Source organism: Culex quinquefasciatus, chromosome 3 (assembly GCF_015732765.1).
Source record: "Culex quinquefasciatus strain JHB chromosome 3, VPISU_Cqui_1.0_pri_paternal, whole genome shotgun sequence".
Taxonomy (NCBI): domain Eukaryota; kingdom Metazoa; phylum Arthropoda; class Insecta; order Diptera; family Culicidae; genus Culex; species Culex quinquefasciatus.
In genome coordinates this window covers 100,066,185-100,083,701 of record NC_051863.1, presented here as the reverse complement: position 1 = coordinate 100,083,701, position 17,517 = coordinate 100,066,185, and the positions used below count along the sequence as shown (strand labels likewise).

At 40.4% G+C, this 17,517-nt stretch overlaps 1 protein-coding gene across 2 annotated transcripts in view; it reads right to left on the bottom strand.

The window, feature by feature from the left end:
* The window catches only part of LOC119770641 (protein lifeguard 1-like), an 84,213-nt gene that overhangs the window by 28,450 nt on the left and 38,246 nt on the right, over window positions 1–17,517 (bottom strand). For both annotated transcript variants that reach the window (XM_038265907.1, XM_038265908.1), the window contains exon 2: window positions 14,215–14,283. In XM_038265907.1, coding sequence (XP_038121835.1) covers window positions 14,215–14,221 — 7 coding nt within the window. In that variant the 5' untranslated portion in view covers window positions 14,222–14,283. The remainder of the gene's footprint in view (window positions 1–14,214; window positions 14,284–17,517) is intronic.

Below are 17,517 nucleotides of genomic sequence, written 5' to 3'. Positions count from 1 at the left end.
ACCACCGGGGGTTGAGTGTACATGGACAAGTTACGATGCCAAATCTAGAAGATGGAAGAGTGGGGCATAATCTCCAGGGCGCCAACGTCGTACATCAACCCACTCATAGTCACGCTAAAGAAATCCGGAGAAGCACGAGTATGTTTAGATGCCCGGAGATTGAACAAGGTGCTAGAGCGGGACAACGAGAAGCCTCCGGAGGTTCAACGGCTGCTGCAGAAACTCGAGGGAAAACGATACTAGAGAAGCTACGTGTTCAACGTTCTACCGTTCGGCTTGAACACGGCCGTGGCTAGCTTCTCAAAAGCCATGGACTTCCATTTGGGCCCGGAAGTCCTCCAGTTCACGGAAAAGTATTTGGGCGACCTGCTGGTTCACTCAACAACATTTGACGAACACCTGGGCCACTTAAAAGTTCTTTTCACGAAACTGCGCGAAGCGGGACTCATAGTCGGCCCTTCGAAAAGTGAGTTCGCCAAAAATAGCGTCAAATGCTTGGGTCATGTGGTAGGTCCTGCTGGCGTTTCGGTAGACCCAGAAAAGTTCAAGGCCATCGAAGACTTTCTCTGTCCCACCAACGAGAAAGCACTGAAAAGCTTTTTGGCAGGGTGACCACTCAAATCCCATTTTCAAATTCCCGACTTTTTTCCAGACTTTTCCAGAATGCTCAAATAATACGCATTTCTGATCTAAAGAATGAATTCAAACAAAAAACATTCTATAAGAAAAGTCAATATTAACCACCGTTTTTTTTTTTTAAATGAATTGAAAAAAAAACCAATTATAGACATTTTTTTGTAAATACAGAAACTAAACAACAAATAAAAAAAACTTATAAAATGAAATTTCATTATTATGATTCACAGTAAAAACACGAACTGTGTCTTTGAAAAAAATATCGAAAGTTCAACAATACTTCTTACTTCCATGTTTTTTTTTAAATTATCAAAAGTATAGTTTTTGATACTTCGTTTCAACTGGAAATGACAAAAAGTTAAAGATAACTGAACATAAAATTTCGTTCCTATTTTTTTAAACTTCATCATCTCGATAGCGGTGTGCTCTCTTATACTAACTGACATTTTGGTAGTTGCGAGAAAATCGATTTTTAAACTTTGAATTACTGTTTCTGGAAAACTATTCGACAAACAATTGTTCTAACAATTTTAAAGTATGCACCTGACATTACTTAAAGACATTGTGAAATATAAAAACTTTTGAAATGCTAGAAAAATTTTGGCAGAGAAAATACGAAAAAAATCATGCTTGCAATTGGCACAAGTGTGTTTTGGGAGGTAATTTGTATGAGTTAGCACAAACGTGCACAGGGCTTTGGTACAAAAGCGTGCAAAGTAAATTTATTGTTTAAAATAGTTCAAATTAGATGTTTCAATGTTATTTTTTCACGAGTTGGTTAATTTAAGCGTAAGAAAAACATTTTATATCAACACTTTTTTCAAACACTTATTTTAGTTTGAATTTGTTAGGAAAATTAACCTTTTGGAAAAATTAGCATTTAAATCAAAATTTTGTATGAAAAAATTAGTGAAATTATATTTTTTATGAATATAATTGTAAAACCATCCATAATACATCAACTATGACGAATACTAGGTTGATGTATTCCTAAAAACATAAGAAAATGATGTTGTAAAAACTTTTAGCTAATTTATTTTATTTCAATTATATCATGCGACCTTTCAAAAACGAATGGTATCCAAGGCACAAACCGTTATTTAGATTTATGGTGAATTGCAGTTGGAACAAGTGTGTCTCATGCAATGGAATCGATGAATGTATTGAATAGAACAAATGTGCCTCAAACAAATTAAATACGTAATATTTTTAAGTATGGACGACCCATACAGTTGTGCCAAGTGTGCAAATCAACTATGAAAGATATTGTTACGTAGTTTTTTGCATGGACGACCCCTGCAGTTGAGCTAAGAGTGCACAACGACTAGAAGAATGTTAAAATTTGACTTTTAGGTTGGGCTAAGTGGGTAATGGGTTGGGGAAAAATGTTGTTACGTCGTTTTTTTTCATGGATGACCCCTGCAGTTGAGCTAGGAGTGCACAACGACTTGAAGAATATTAAATTAGACTTTTGGGTTGGGCTAAGTGGGTAATGGGATGGGGAAAAATGTTGTTACGTAGTTTTTTTGCATGGACGACCCCTGCAGTTGTGCTAGGAGTGCACAACGACTTGAAGAATATTAAATTTGACTTTTGGGTTGGGCTAAGTGGGTAATGGGTTGGGGAAAAATGTTGTTACGTCGTTTTTTTGCATGGACAACCCCTGCAGTTGTGCTAAGGGTGCACAACGACTTGAAGAATGTTAAAATTTGACTTTTAGGTTTGGCTAAGTGGGTTGGGGAAAAATGTAGTTACGTCGTTTTTTTGCATGGACGACCCCTGCAGTTGTGCTAGGAGTGCACAACGACTTGAAGAATATTAAATTTGACTTTTGGGTTGGGCTAAGTGGGTAATGGATTGGGGAAAAATGTTGTTACGTCGTTTTTTTGCATGGACGACTCCTGCAGTTGTGCTAGGAGTGCACAACGACTTGAAGAATGTTAAAATTTGCCTGTTAGGTTGGGCTAAGTGGGTAATGGGTTGGGGAAAAATGTTGTTACGTCGTTTTTTTTTGCCTGGACGACCCCTACAGTTGAGCTAAGAGTGCACAACGACTTGAAGAATATTAAATTTGACTTTTGGGTTGGGTTCAGTGGGTAATGGGTTGGGGAAAAATGTTGTTACGTCTTTTTTTTCGTGGACGACCCCTGCAGTTGAGCTAGGAGTGCACAACGACTTGAAGAATGTTAAAATTTGACTTTTAGGTTGGGCTAAGTGGGTAATGGGTTGGGGAAAATTGTTGTTACGTTGTTTTTTTTTTGCATGGACGACCCCTTCTGTTGAGCTATGAGTGCACAACGACTTGAAGAATATTAAATTGGATTTTGGGTTGGGCTGTTATCTAGCTTCAAAGAAACTATTGTAAGCGAGATTAGAAATATATTGTAAATTGTTTTGAAAAGATTCAGGTTTTTACGCCGGATAATATAAGGCTTTTCCTGGCAATAAAAAAAAAGAAAAAAAACAAAAAGATTAAAGGCCATTGCATGAAATTAAAATATTGTATAGGTTAGGTTCTCACTGATGTATTTGTTGTAATTTCATTGATCAGAGAGTAGAAGAGGAGGAGGATGTAGTGGATGAGATTGGTAGGCGATGAATAAATAAGATACTCATACAAGCTAGTAATAGGAAATGTCACACCTTGCTTCGAATATACATTGGTGTTGAGTCGTGTGCGTGTGCTTGGCTGACGCGAGAGGGAGAAAAGAATAAACAGTCTTGTGTTATGTTTTGGGCCTAAACAACGCGTGTTTCTGTGTCTCCGAAAATAATCCGAAATAGTCGGAAAATCTGAAGGAAATCCCGCTCCAGCCACGACAACGACCTTTTCAAAAACCACGCGTAAACAATATTGACTGCGCCTCTGGCTGGGACTTCAGGAAACTGCATGCGTGTCAGATCCTTGTCGAAACCACCGACATTGCTGAATTGAAGAATACCACCACCACACTTTGAGCAATGCCGGGAGTCCCGACCCGGGACCACTTTTCACTTGCCGGGCTATAGCTGCTCTTCCTTTCGCAGGAACCACTTTTTTGCACTTCTGGTTGTGTTTTTGCACTTTTTTCACAAGACGCTGGCAGCCATCTTGTTTCTCGCTTTTCGACCTGTCACGAGAGCCCTTCAGGCCGCCATCTTGGCATGTACTTGTGTCCACACTTTTTCCACCATGGCTTCCACAGGATTTCGGAAGATTTCCATCCAACCTGTGCTCGCGGAACTTATCCGGTTCGGAACGGACCAAATGTTTGTGATTGGGCTTGGGCGGAAAGGTTCCGGAATGAAAACACTTGAGAATTTTCGTAACAAACTTTAATACGTATTTCTCGCACAAACCCGTGAACTGTAATGCTGTTCGTCGTTGCTGCGCGCTCAGCGCGCGCTTTTTCTCTCTCGTTCTCTCGTCGTTTCTGCTCTCCATAACTCTCCGCTAACGGCACGCGTATCTCGAGGGGATCGTCGATGCGTTTGGCTTGGCGATCTTAGCACTATGGGGTTTCAGGCGGCCATAAATCGAAAAACCGACATACTCTAATTATTTTTTTGGTATTTTTTTCGAAAATAAACATTCTAACTAAGAAAAATCCGGAGTTTGAAAGTTGTAGGTTCAAAATTCACTGAATTGCAGACCTTCAAAGGCGAAAATGGTAAGAAAAAACATGTTTTTCGACAAAAAAAATATTATTTTTTATAGTTGTACTGTGTAGCTGTTTATGTAGTTTTTCCTGCATCATTATATATATTCAGAAAGATAATTGATTCAACTTTTCAATAACATTTTACAAAACACACTTTTACAGGCTAAAAAAATAATAAAAATCAAAAAAGATGGATTTTTTTATTCAAAATTTAGTTTTTTTAACTTTGTTAATGGAGTACTTTTTTTGTGTGCATTTGTGCGATCTGAAAATTTTGCAGCTTGAAATTTGATTTTGTCTCCAAATTTCAAAGTGCACTTATGTGCACTTTTTGAGTTATGTCATTTTGAACATTTTGATTCATGCAAGAAAATTAATGATTTCGCGTATACCTACGCTTCAAAGAGAGATGGATTTTAACTCAAGAAGAAGGGGAGGGAGATTGAACGTAAATCAGAAACTTTAACATAGCATAAACCGCCATTCCGTGCATCAAATAGACAGAACAAGAATATTAAAATTCACCACTTTAATGCATGTGGCCTCAAATATATGAAAAAATCGAAAATTAAACTTTTTTTTTTAAATATCAAAATTAATTTGTTTTCATTATACTAAGTACAAACAACACAAAAAAGTCACAAAAAAGCAAAAAAATATTTTTGGCCGCTCGCTTATATGGAAATACCCTAGGGGGTGTACAGAGTAAAAATATTTACCATTCGTTAACATATTGACGTTGTTGTTGATTTATTGGCCAATAAATCAACGAAAATGTTATGACCTACATTTGCACACCTTGATTTGACAGTTGACAGTTTGACATACAGACGAAAACAACAAAATATTGTTCGCGACAAAATTTTACTATCTTCTTTAGATACCGTTTGGAAATTTTCGGAGAAAAAAGTCCTGTTCGGTTCCATATTGGCCAAATCCGGGCACAGTAAGACCTAACCTCCGGCGTAATGACGGGCTGACGGAGGTCAAACAAGAAGAGATTTCAGGGCCGTAGGCGAAAGCAGAAAATATTCGTTTACCAATCGTTTCCTACGATGCGGCTCGCGGAGGATGAGGAGGAGGATTCTATATCAATGGTTGGAAAGAATTTCCGCGTTTTTTCTCCAACAATGTGGCACGAAGAGGCATGAAACTGCTCTGCCAACGATCATGACCATGATTATGTCCTTCCAATTGTTTCCTCTTGCGTGGTGAAAGAAGGAGGAAATCGGTCTAGATGCCGATAGTTTTCCTCCTGCCGCTACTTTCCCATTGATATTCATTGAGTGTTTATTTTTACACGGCGTCTTTTTCAGGGGGGTAGTATTTTTTGAGAAATAGCAAGAAAACTGTCATATACATATGAAAATGTGGAACATCCCCGTTCATTTGCGGGGCGAACGAAAATCTTTGGTCGGGAAAAATCAAAGTTATCCTCATTTGAAGTTTTTGAACTTTTTTCCTATGGGGCCAAATTTCGTCTATTTCAATTTAGTATTGTTATAAGTCTACATGGGCATGATTTATGGTTCAGATCATATGATTTCTTATGCACCCAAAACTGGCAGCGCTAGTCTGAGAGAATGATGGTCTCGAGTCGAGAGAATAGTGGTACCATTCACGGACGCAGAGAACACAGCTCGAGATGGGCGATAGAACTATTCTCTCGAGGTTCATTTGCAAAAAAGTTCATCCGTCAAACAAAAACCAAAAGTGTCGACAACGGGAATCGAACCAGAGACCTTTGACAAACCAATCCAATGACTTAGCTGCCTCGGCCACCACAGCTTGGTGACCAAGGAGTAGTCAGAAGTCGATGTATGACACTTGTTGGAGATTTATTGATTCAACTAACGAATGAACTCATTTGTTATGATGGTGTGAGTTGGTACCATTATTCTATCGATTTTGGCACTGAGCCCTCAATAAATTTTGAGAGAACGATTATCTCGACTCTGAATTTTGGGTGTGGGAAATGATGCAAGGAACATTTTTCCTGAAGCACGCAAAGTGATTGAAAATAAGGGAAAAAAGTTATAAAGGTTTTGTTGGAAATTTGGGAGATTTTCTGATAAAATTGCACACCTCTTTCCCAAAAACCGCAATGTTTTTGATATTCAGATCATTATTTTGATTAATTCTTTTTAACCTTCCTACGGTATTGGGGTCCTTTTCGGCCTTTTTGAAAATTTAATTTGCCATAACTTTTGCTATATACATGCTAAAGCCTTGAAATTTTCTGACATTAAATTTATAGTATAAATACACATTTCACAAAACAAACAAACCTTGGACGACCCCTAGGGGAGCGTCCATAAAAAAAGTTACTTTAAAGGTATTGGGGTCCTTTTCGACCCCAAACTTTAAAAAATCGTCAAAAATCCAGTTTTTGACCGATTCCGGTTCTTTTGGTCACAAACGAAAGCTTAGAACGTCCCCTTTCCGAAACCGACCTGGAAAACCGGATTTGGTCACTGTGGCCACCGGGAATCGGCTACAACCGAAAAAGGACCTTTTTGAGACACCAACTTTGACGACCTGTATCTCCGGCAAATTTCAACCAATCAGGATGCTCCGGGTTGCATTCGACAGGTATTTACCTGTACTTTGACCACAAATATTAATATCAGGGCCAGGTGACCTACCGGTTCCGGAAATCCGGAACATCCGAAAAGTTCATGTGTTCCTGTTTTTCACATATATGTGATACCAATACTCTCATGATAGTTGAAATTGATCCATAAAACTTACTTAAAACACAATACACGATTGCCAGAACCACTCTGGAGTGTTAGTGGCCACTTCCGGGTAACCTGGAACCGGTTCCCGGGTACCCGATGAACGGCCAACTTGACTTTTTTGGTGAAAACCTATCATGTTGCACATCAAACTCCATGAAATTGAAAGATATGTCCATATTTGGTAATGCCGTTGTTCGCTGAGCCATCCTGGCCAATCTGGAACCGGTTACCGGTGGCCCCTTGGGGACACTTCCGGAATATGAGAGAAACCCTATCATCCGACATATCAAACTTCATGAAATTGAAAGATGTGTCAATTTACGGTCATGCCGTTGTTCGCTGACCCATTCTGGCCAATCTGGAGCCGGTTACCTGTGGCCCCTTGGGGACACTTCCGAAATATGAGAGAAACCCTATCATCCGACATATCAAACTTCATGAAATTGAAAGATATGTCAATTTACGGTCATGCTGTTGTTCGCTGACCCATTCTGGCCAATCTGGAACCGGTTACCGGTGGCCCCTTGCGGACACTTCCGGAATATGAGAGAAACACTATCATCCGACATATCAAACTTCATGAAAATGAAAGATATATCAATCTACGGTCATGCTGTTGTTCGCTGACCCATTCTGGCCAATCTGGAACCGGTTACCGGTGGCCCCTTGGGGACACTTCCGGAATATGAAAGAAACCCTATCATCCGACATATCAAACTTCATAAAATTCAAAGATATGTCAATTTACGGTCATGCTGTTGTTCGCTGACCCATTCTGGCCAATCTGGAACCGGTTACCGGTGGCCCCTTAGGGACACTCTCGGAATATGAGAGAAACCCTATCATCCGACATATCAAACTTCATGAAATTGAAAGATATATCAATCTACGGTCATGCTGTTGTTCGCTGACCCATTCTGGCCAAACTGGAACCGGTTACCAGTGGCCCCTTAGGGACACTCTCGGAATATGAGAGAAACCCTATCATCCGACATATCAAACTTTATGAAATTGAAAGACATGTCAATCTACGGCCATGCCGTTGTTCGCTGATCCATTTTGGAAATGGTTCCCGGTGGCCCCTTGGGGACAATCCCGGAATATGAGAGAAACCCTATCATCCGACATATCAAACTTTATGAAATTGATAGATATGTCAAGTTACGGTCATGCCATTCTTTGCTTATGCATTCTGGCAATTCTGGAACAGGTTTCCGGTGGCCCCTTGGGGACACTCCCGGAATATGAGAGAAACCCTATTATCCGACGAATCAAACTTCATGAAATTCATGGATACACGCAGAAAAAAGTTTTGTTGAATCAGCCTGTACGAGGTTTGAATCAACAAAATTTTTGTTGAATATAATCAACGCCGATTTTGCGTTGAAACAAACCATGATTTTTTTTCGATTCCACAAAAGTCTTTTGTTGTTTTGAAAAAGCTGCTTTGACGTTTAGCGTTGATTCAACAAAAAATATGATTTTCAAATCAACAAAACGTTTTGTTGATACAAATACGCCTTATTTTTCTGCGTGTATGTCAACCAAAGGACCTCGGGGCCTCGTGGCGCGGTGGTTAGCGGCTTCGGCTGCCGATCCCTAAGTTGCTATGAGGCGCGGGTTCGATTCCCGCCTTATCCTCCTGGCCTTCTATCGGATGGGGAAGTAAAACGTCGGTCCATTTGCGTAAAGAGGTTTTGGGTGACTCACCACACATAACCTTCGGACGCCTAGAAATGAGCAGAAACTTGCAACAGAGCCCACAAAAGACCCGGAGGTCGTTAAAGTGGATTGCTTTGCTTTTTTTTAACCAAAGGTCAGCGAACAATTGCATGACCGTAGATTGACGTAGTTTTCAATTTCATGAAGTTTGATATGTCTGATGGTAGGGTAACTTTCATATTCCAGAAGTGTCCCCAAGGGGCCACTTGTAACCGGTTCCAAATTGGCCAGGATGTGTCAGCAAACAACAGCATGGCCGTAGATTGACATATCTTTCAATTTCATGATTTTTGATAGGTTTTTTCTCATATTCCGGAAGTGTCCATAAGGGGCCACAGGTAACCGGTTCCATGATGGCCAGAATGGGTTAGCGAACAACGGCATGACCGTAAATTGACATATCTTTCAATTTCATGAAGTTTGATATGTCGGATGATGGGTTTCTCTCATATTCCGAGAGTGTCCCCAAGGGGCAAAGGGCCACCGGTAACCGGTTCCAAATTGGTCAGGATGGGTCAGCAAACAACAGCATGAGCGTAGATTGACATATCTTTCAATTTCATGAAGTTTGATAGGTCGGATGATAGGGTTTCTCTCATATTCCGGAAGTGTCCCCAAGGGCCCACCGGTAACCGGCTCCAGATTGGCCAGAATGGGTCAGCGAACAACGGCATGACCGTAAATTGACATATCTTTCAATTTCATGAAGTTTGATATGTCGGATGATAGGGTTTCTCTCATTTTCCGGAAATGTCCCCAAGGGGCCACCGGTAACCGGCTCCAGATTGGCCAGAATGGGTCAGCGAACAACGGCATGACCGTAAATTGATATATCTTTCAATTTCATGAAGTTTGATATGTCGGATGATAGGGTTTCTCTCATATTCCGGAAGTGTCCCCAAGGGGCCACAGGTAACCGGCTCCAGATTGGCCAGAATGGGTCAGCGAACAACGACATGACCGTAAATTGACACATCTTTCAATTTCATGAAGTTTGATATGTCGGATGATAGGGTTTCTCTCATATTCCGGAAGTGTCCCCAAGGGGCCACCGGTAACCGGTTCCAGATTGGCCAGGATGGCTCAGCGAACAACGGCATTACCAAATATGGACATATCTTTCAATTTCATGGAGTTTGATGTGCAACATGATAGGTTTTCACCAAAAAAGTCAAGTTGGCCGTTCATCGGGTACCCGGGAACCGGTTCCAGGTTACCCGGAAGTGGCCACTAACACTCCAGAGTGGTTCTGGCAATCGTGTATTGTGTTTTAAGTAAGTTTTATGGATCAATTTCAACTATCATGAGAGTATTGGTATCACATATATGTGAAAACAGGAACACATGAACTTTTCGGATGTTCCGGATTTCCGGAACCGGTAGGTCACCTGGCCCTGATATTAATATTTGTGGTCAAAGTACAGGTAAATACCTGTCGAATGCAACCCGGAGCATCCTGATTGGTTGAAATTTGCCGGAGATACAGGTCGTCAAAGTTGGTGTCTCAAAAAGGTCCTTTTTCGGTTGTAGCCGATTCCCGGTGGCCACAGTGACCAAATCCGGTTTTCCAGGTCGGTTTCGGAAAGGGGACGTTCGAAGCTTTCGTTTGTGACCAAAAGAACCGGAATCGGTCAAAAACTGGATTTTTGACGATTTTTTAAAGTTTGGGGTCGAAAAGGACCCCAATACCTTATGTGTGATTTTTTTTTAATACCAAGGGAAGGTTAAAAAAATGTTTCTGGGCCCATTGAGTATGTAAATCACTACAGAAAAGTGTAATTGGTTGGGTTTATGCTCAACTGTAAGCCACTTTTATGAATTTTGGATTTCAACCGAATCAACATATTTTTGTTTGTTTTTGTTATAAAATGCACCGTTTCCATTAGATTTTCACATTTGTATTAGTCTTATTAAACCTCACAAGAGATCTCGTACTTATATTGAGGTCAGGTGATAATATTGTAAATCAAAATCAAATCAAACCATCCACATTAACGACCCCAGGTCTTTTGTGGTCTCTATTGCAAGTTTCTGCTCGAACCTAGGAGTCCGAAGGCTTGAATGGGGAGAGCACCCAAACCTCTTTCTACTCCAAGGAACCTTCTACCCCAGTGTTTGAACAGACGACCTTTGGATTGCGGGTCCAACCGCCGCCAGCGATTCCACCGGAGTAGGCTTGGTTTGGTGTGTTGTTTGTACTTATGGCATGGAGACGACTCCTACACCTGGAATAACTTAACGGCCTAACAACAACCAAGGCCGGGACCGACGTTTTACTTCCTCATCCGATGGAAGGTTGGAGTAGATGGGAATCGAACCCAGAATCATCCGCTTACAAAGCGGACAGCGTAACCATTCGGCCACGCACTGCCACTGTGATCAATTATTTGTGTGTTTTTTAGCAAAACAATTTAATTGTTGTATTGTTCGTTGTTTCAAATTTGGATGCCAGACTTGTTTAGTATGTTAAGCTCAATTATTTGAGATTAAATTAATAGATTAATAGGGGTGTGCAATTTTATCAGAAAATCTCCCAAATTTTCAATAAAACCTTTATAACTTTTTTCCCTTATTTTCAATCACTTTGCGTGCTTCAGGAAAAATGTTCCTTGCATCATTTCCCATAAGAAATCATATGATCTGAACCATAAATCATGCCCATGTAGACTTATAACAATACTAAATTGAAATAGACGAAATTTGGCCCCATAGGAAAAAAGTTCAAAAGCTTCAAATGAGGATAACTTTGATTTTTCCCGACCAAAGATTTTCGTTCGCCCCGCAAATGAACGGGGATGTTCCACACTTTCATATGTATATGACAGTTTTCTTGCTATTTCTCAAAAAATACTACCCCCCTGAAAAATACGCCGTGTTTTGCTTATTACATGATCGAGGAAGCAACGGGACAAGACCTGGTCACCGGAACATGGTCCCTTACTTTTGCGTTTACCACAGGCAACTTGTCCAGAGAGAAAAATGCTTTGTTCAGTCTCAGATACATTTAAACTTTTTAATGATTTTTACGCAATATTTATGTTATTACCAATAATTGCAAGTTCAACTCTGTAGTTTCAATACAAATAATATAGCCCAAATGGAAATACAAATTAACAAAAGGCATAGAAATAGAAACCCTGTGATTGTATTTACACTGCATGTCTCAATTAGATACAAAACATATCATGTGGACCATGTACTCACAAAAAAAAGTGAAAATTTAATGTAAACGGTACATTTTATAACCAAAACACACAAAAATATGTTGATTCGGTGAAATCCAAAATTCATGAATGTGACATACAGTTGAGCTTAAACCCAACCAATTACACTTTTCTGTAGTGATTTATATACTCAATGGGTCCAGAAACATTTCTCAAAAAAGAATTCATCGAAATAATGATCTGAATATCAAAAACATTGTGGTTTTTGGGAAAGGGGTGTGCAATTTTATCAGAAAATCTCCCAAATTTTCAATAAAACCTTTATAACTTTTTTCCCTTATTTTCAATCACTTTGCGTGCTTCAGGAAAAATGTTCCTTGCATCATTTCCCATAAGAAATCATATGATCTGAACCATAAATCATGCCCATGTAGACTTATAACAATACTAAATTGAAATAGACGAAATTTGGCCCCATAGGAAAAAAGTTCAAAAGCTTCAAATGAGGATAACTTTGATTTTTCCCGACCAAAGATTTTCGTTCGCCCCGCAAATGAACGGGGATGTTCCACACTTTCATATGTATATGACAGTTTTCTTGCTATTTCTCAAAAAATACTACCCCCCTGAAAAATACGCCGTGTTTTGCTTATTACATGATCGAGGAAGCAACGGGACAAGACCTGGTCACCGGAACATGGTCCCTTACTTTTGCGTTTACCACAGGCAACTTGTCCAGAGAGAAAAATGCTTTGTTCAGTCTCAGATTGACCAAATACGATTATAGGAAGAGGGAGATTCCGTCGCAATGGAGTATGTGGCGTTTCAACCGAGGTTGACCGGGTTTGACGGAATTCAAACGGTAGGAGGATTCAGGACAGTAGGCGAAAGCTTTGACTTTGACCCATCGTTGTCCTTTAGTGCAGTTCAAGGAGAAGGAGGAGGCAACATTTACGGTTCGGTCCGGGATTTTCCGGGTTTTCCTTCAACTATTCCACTAGCGGCCATGATCATGATGATGTCCACATTGAAGAAGGAGGCAATCGGTCTCGTTGCCGATTGTTTTTCTCCTTCGACACTGGTTTCATTTGGCCACATTTGGTGATCGGATTTGGGTCATACTAAAATGCGGAACCGTTGCTGTATTTTAAAGGAAAGCTGTTTCCCTTCCACCATTTAATTGATTTTGGACCAATCCGGAAAGTTACCGGTTCTAGCATTTTTGTTTTTCTTTGCGCTCTAAATATCAGGTGTTATGTTATCCGGCCTGTGCAAAGAATTTGTCCAAGTTCCGTAGAAAAAGAGAAGACTTCTCCGTTTTAACGAATATAGTATTCATCGAGCGTTCATTTTTGGAGGAAGCAACAGGACGGGTTCTGATCCCGGAACATGGCCTCTTACTTTTGCAACAAGTGGAGCAGGAGGAGCAAGAGGAGGAAGCTAGATTAGGTGGACATGATTTTTCGGGTAATCCTCCAACGTAGCGGAATCAGTTAACCGGTCCACTGCATTTTTCTTCTTTGGTGTTTCAGAAGTAACTTGACCATTCTTGGCCGACGGAGCATGGTACCCGCTGAAGAAATGTCCAATTTCTGCCACTTATAAATTTCCCTTCGAAATTTCCATGAAAATCCTCACCGTCAGAATTTTTTGTGTTTATGTTCAATTTGACATTTCTATCTGACAAAGGTTCAAGGATCCACAAACTCAGGTAAGGTCGCGTTAAAGTATTGACGAAATATAAATCAATCAACGAACTATTATAAGCTATTATTAGTCTATCGACCAAGTTGTCCTGCCCCTAGGAAATACCCCATAGTGCGTAGTAGGCTTGAGGCTGGACACTGCGCAAATTTTCACTTTCTTCAAAACTTCAAACAATTCGGTCCGACCGAACAGGCTTCTTTGGTGATAGGGAAGGCTTGAGTCAAATAAAAAAAATACAAAAAATTAAAAGGGAGAATTGCTCAAATTTATCTTAAAAACTTAAATTGATGTCAAACCACATTTTATTACAACCCATAGGGGGATTGCGTCACTATTTTTAGACCACGTTTTCCACTTTTTCTCATCGGAACCGACTACTTTATCGACTTTATTTTGCTGGGCGCCGTCTATTTTTAGACGATGACTTGCACTTAAAAAAACCAGATGGCAGCACGATGTAACGCCACGTCCCTATGGGACATGGATTTGCAGATAGAACATTTCTTGAGTTGTTTTTTGAAAGGTCCTATAAATTATTGTCTATAATATGTTTATAGGACGTATTAAAAAAAACTCTAGATTTACGCTAGAAGTGATACATACCGTGCATGATTGCCTAGGTTATGCTTTATTGCGATGTCAGAGCACTGACGGCTAACTTGGTTTTGTTATCTGAAATGAATAATGAAATTTTATGATAATTCATGTTTGTTAAGGGTTTGTTCAAATATGACTTAAAGCATAGAATAGGTATAGGTGGAAGAATTGCCACTCATTCATCTAACCGGGAGACAAAACAGTGCTGCCTTATTGAGATGGTGGCGAAACGGGGAACTAACCTACCCTGCGCATTCAAGATACAAGATGATCGTAGTTAGGTGGGCATTGAATATTATTTTTCAAATTTCAAGAATAATCCTGCAAAAAATAATGCCAATGGTTTTCTCTTTTTTAATTGTATGTTTAATTGTTTAAATCTCGACAGTAATAAAATAATTTTTTTGCAAATGTTTGCAAATGCAAACTTTAGCGTTCCGAAAGTTCCGGTGGTTTAAAATTGCAAGAGCTTTTTTTCTGTTTGCAAGAATTTACGAAGTTCTTTGGATCGGTCTTTCGCTAGCACACAAATTCAGCTACAGGAACGATTTTTTCGCCGGCACACACACTTGGCAACAGGAAAGCTTTTAGGTTCTCCAACTTTCAAATTATTAGCTGTGGTGCGTTTCTGGGGAACGACCGAAAAGAACCGATGACAAAAAGGGGGAAATGCCACGTGTTTAGGGATAGCCACCTAGCGGAGGTTTTCCCCAACGAAAACAAAAAATTGAAAAGCTTTTAGCTGTATATGCCCTTCGGAAGGAACCGGTCAAGAAAAAAATCAAATGGGCAGCAGCGGCGGCGAGAGCAAGCCAGAGAGGGTGAAGAAATGCTCCAAGAAATCGCTCCCTCTCCTTTGTTCTGCTGTTCGTAATGCTGTTTCTTGATCCCTTTCCTTCCGAACTCCGTACTAGCCTTTTATCCGGCGAGAAATCCCGATAAGCTCTTCCGGCTCTGAACCTCCGAAGCAAAAACAAATCAGCTTTTATTTATTTTTCTGTAAACAGCATGTAAAGGACGTGCAGATGAATAATTCAAACCATTTTTGATTTTGATTATTCGTAAATTGATTGAGAACCGATTAAAAAACCGCTTTGTTAACAACTGGCGCTAAGGACCTTTTGAAAAATAACCCGACACACAAAAAAATATTACGGTAATCACAAAAGTAACTTACTTTCGAATTAAAAAGTTGTTAAAATTTGCTACATTTAAAGTTTTTTTCTTGTTTTGAAAATGAAAACTTTTACTGCTACAGTTTTTGAAAATCTCATTGCTCACTGATTTAAAAGTTTTTCCTTTTAATTCGACTGTAAAATTTCTTTCATTTTGACGTTCTCGTGTAACCGTGTACGCCTAAGTCGCAAATGTAAACAAACACTTTGGTGGGTCCGGTTGTGCTGGTGAGTCTAGGACGCAAAGCAAAGCCGACGGTGGCAGCAGCCAGGAATCGGACGCGGAAACCTTCGTGAGCCAAACAGCAGCAGCGGAACGCATTCGAAGGAGGGTGGTGCGGGTGCGGCACGAGGTGAAGTGCTCAAAAAGGACAAGGCGAGCTTCCTGCAGGAACAGCTGTTCCACGACCGGAATGGGTAAGAAGAAAGCTTGGGTGTTTTGTGGGGCTTGTGATTGATTTTTGTTTGTTTTTTAGGATGGGAGGTAGGAATGTGGATTCGCACCGGTTGTATTCGGTGGTGGTGGCCCGGGATGGGTGATTGAAGGTCAATTCCCGCGAGGACTGTAACGAGATCATCGAGGAGATGGCGCTGCCGAAGAATTGCGTGAACAACGAGATTGCGTTGAAGAAGATAAACATCCGGGTTTTGGACAAGTACGAGACAGGTGATTTTCACGGTGAGGAGAAGGAGCCGACGAAGAGGAGGACGACGAGAAGCGGGATAATCGGAGGTGGTCAGAGCGGATGTTGCACTCGGTGCCGGCGGTTTACAACACCGGTGAGTAATGATAATGTGTGCAGTGGCTTGCCAACTTCACTAACTTCCATCTCTTTTAGCAACTAACCGCCCACAAATGCTCATCTCGCGACGGCGCAGCTCCAGCCGAATGAACCTGGACAGCGTGCCGAAAAAATCTGTGTCATTCTCGAAGGACGATGGAGTGCTCGAAATCGAATTCCGTTCCGAGGGCCTCATCAACCCAATGTTCCGGATGCGCTTCCAGAATCTGGAACTCCCCGTTCAGGCACTTCACTTTCCAGCCGGGAAACGTCGATCACCCTTGCCGAATCTACAATCAACTTCTCCAAACCTGTCCTGATGAAGGCCGGCAACGTGACTATCCTGTTCTCTACTTTGCTGTCACGCGTCGAAACGTCCATCTGAAACTGTCCAACTTGGGGTCTTCGGAAGTGACCGGTGGCGTACCATAAGAATCGGTACAGCTTGGACTCGGATTTTGGCCAGAAGCGTTAAATATAATAACAAAATGTCTTTTTTTAACATACTGTTTAAAACTTTTAAAAATAAACATAAAATCAAGCCCATTTTTCTGAAACTATCACTGTAGTATTAAATGTTGTTTATTCTTGCTATAATAGGTTTCTTTTCAAATTAAAAGTAAAACACTTTTACCGATACAACGATTTTGTTCCATAAATGCATGGTAGTATCAAAAACTTTCCAACTTTTAAATTGAAAAGTTTGAACTTTCTACGAATATTCACCAACGCGAACTTTTAATCCAACGAACGATCTTTTTAAATTTAGAGTATTTTTTCTTTGTGTGGAGAAATGTCAAATCAAAACGCGCCCACTATCTGTCACTGCAAATGACAGCGAGATTTTCAGCATTTTAGACCCCTCAACCTCCGAACTTTTCCTATACCTATAACATGGGCTGTCACAAATCTCAGACCCCCTCCCCCCTCCCACTATTCATATACGTTATTTTTGAATGAACCCTAAGGACCAGTACGCTTTTCTCAAGAAAAGAGGTAAAGAAATAGCTTTAGGAACAGCAGAACAAATGAGAGGGAACGATTGTTTCAACCTGTTCCTTGTTCCAACCTAGTTCAAGGCCTGCAAAAGGTTATTAATAGGGTTAGTGAAATTCACGATTTCGCGGACAGCGTGAAATCCGCGAAATTTGGCATTTTCCGCGTAATCCCGTGAAATTTGTTGGTTGTGTAAAAATGTAACGATACCCTGGGTTAATTACTTATACAGCCATTCCACGTCAAACAGGAAGTCTCCAAATCAAAAGTGCTCCGATTTGGCTCAAATTTGGAGTGGGGTTTCTTTGGGCCAAATAATTAGACCCGCACGCAGAAAAATATTTTGTAGAATCAGC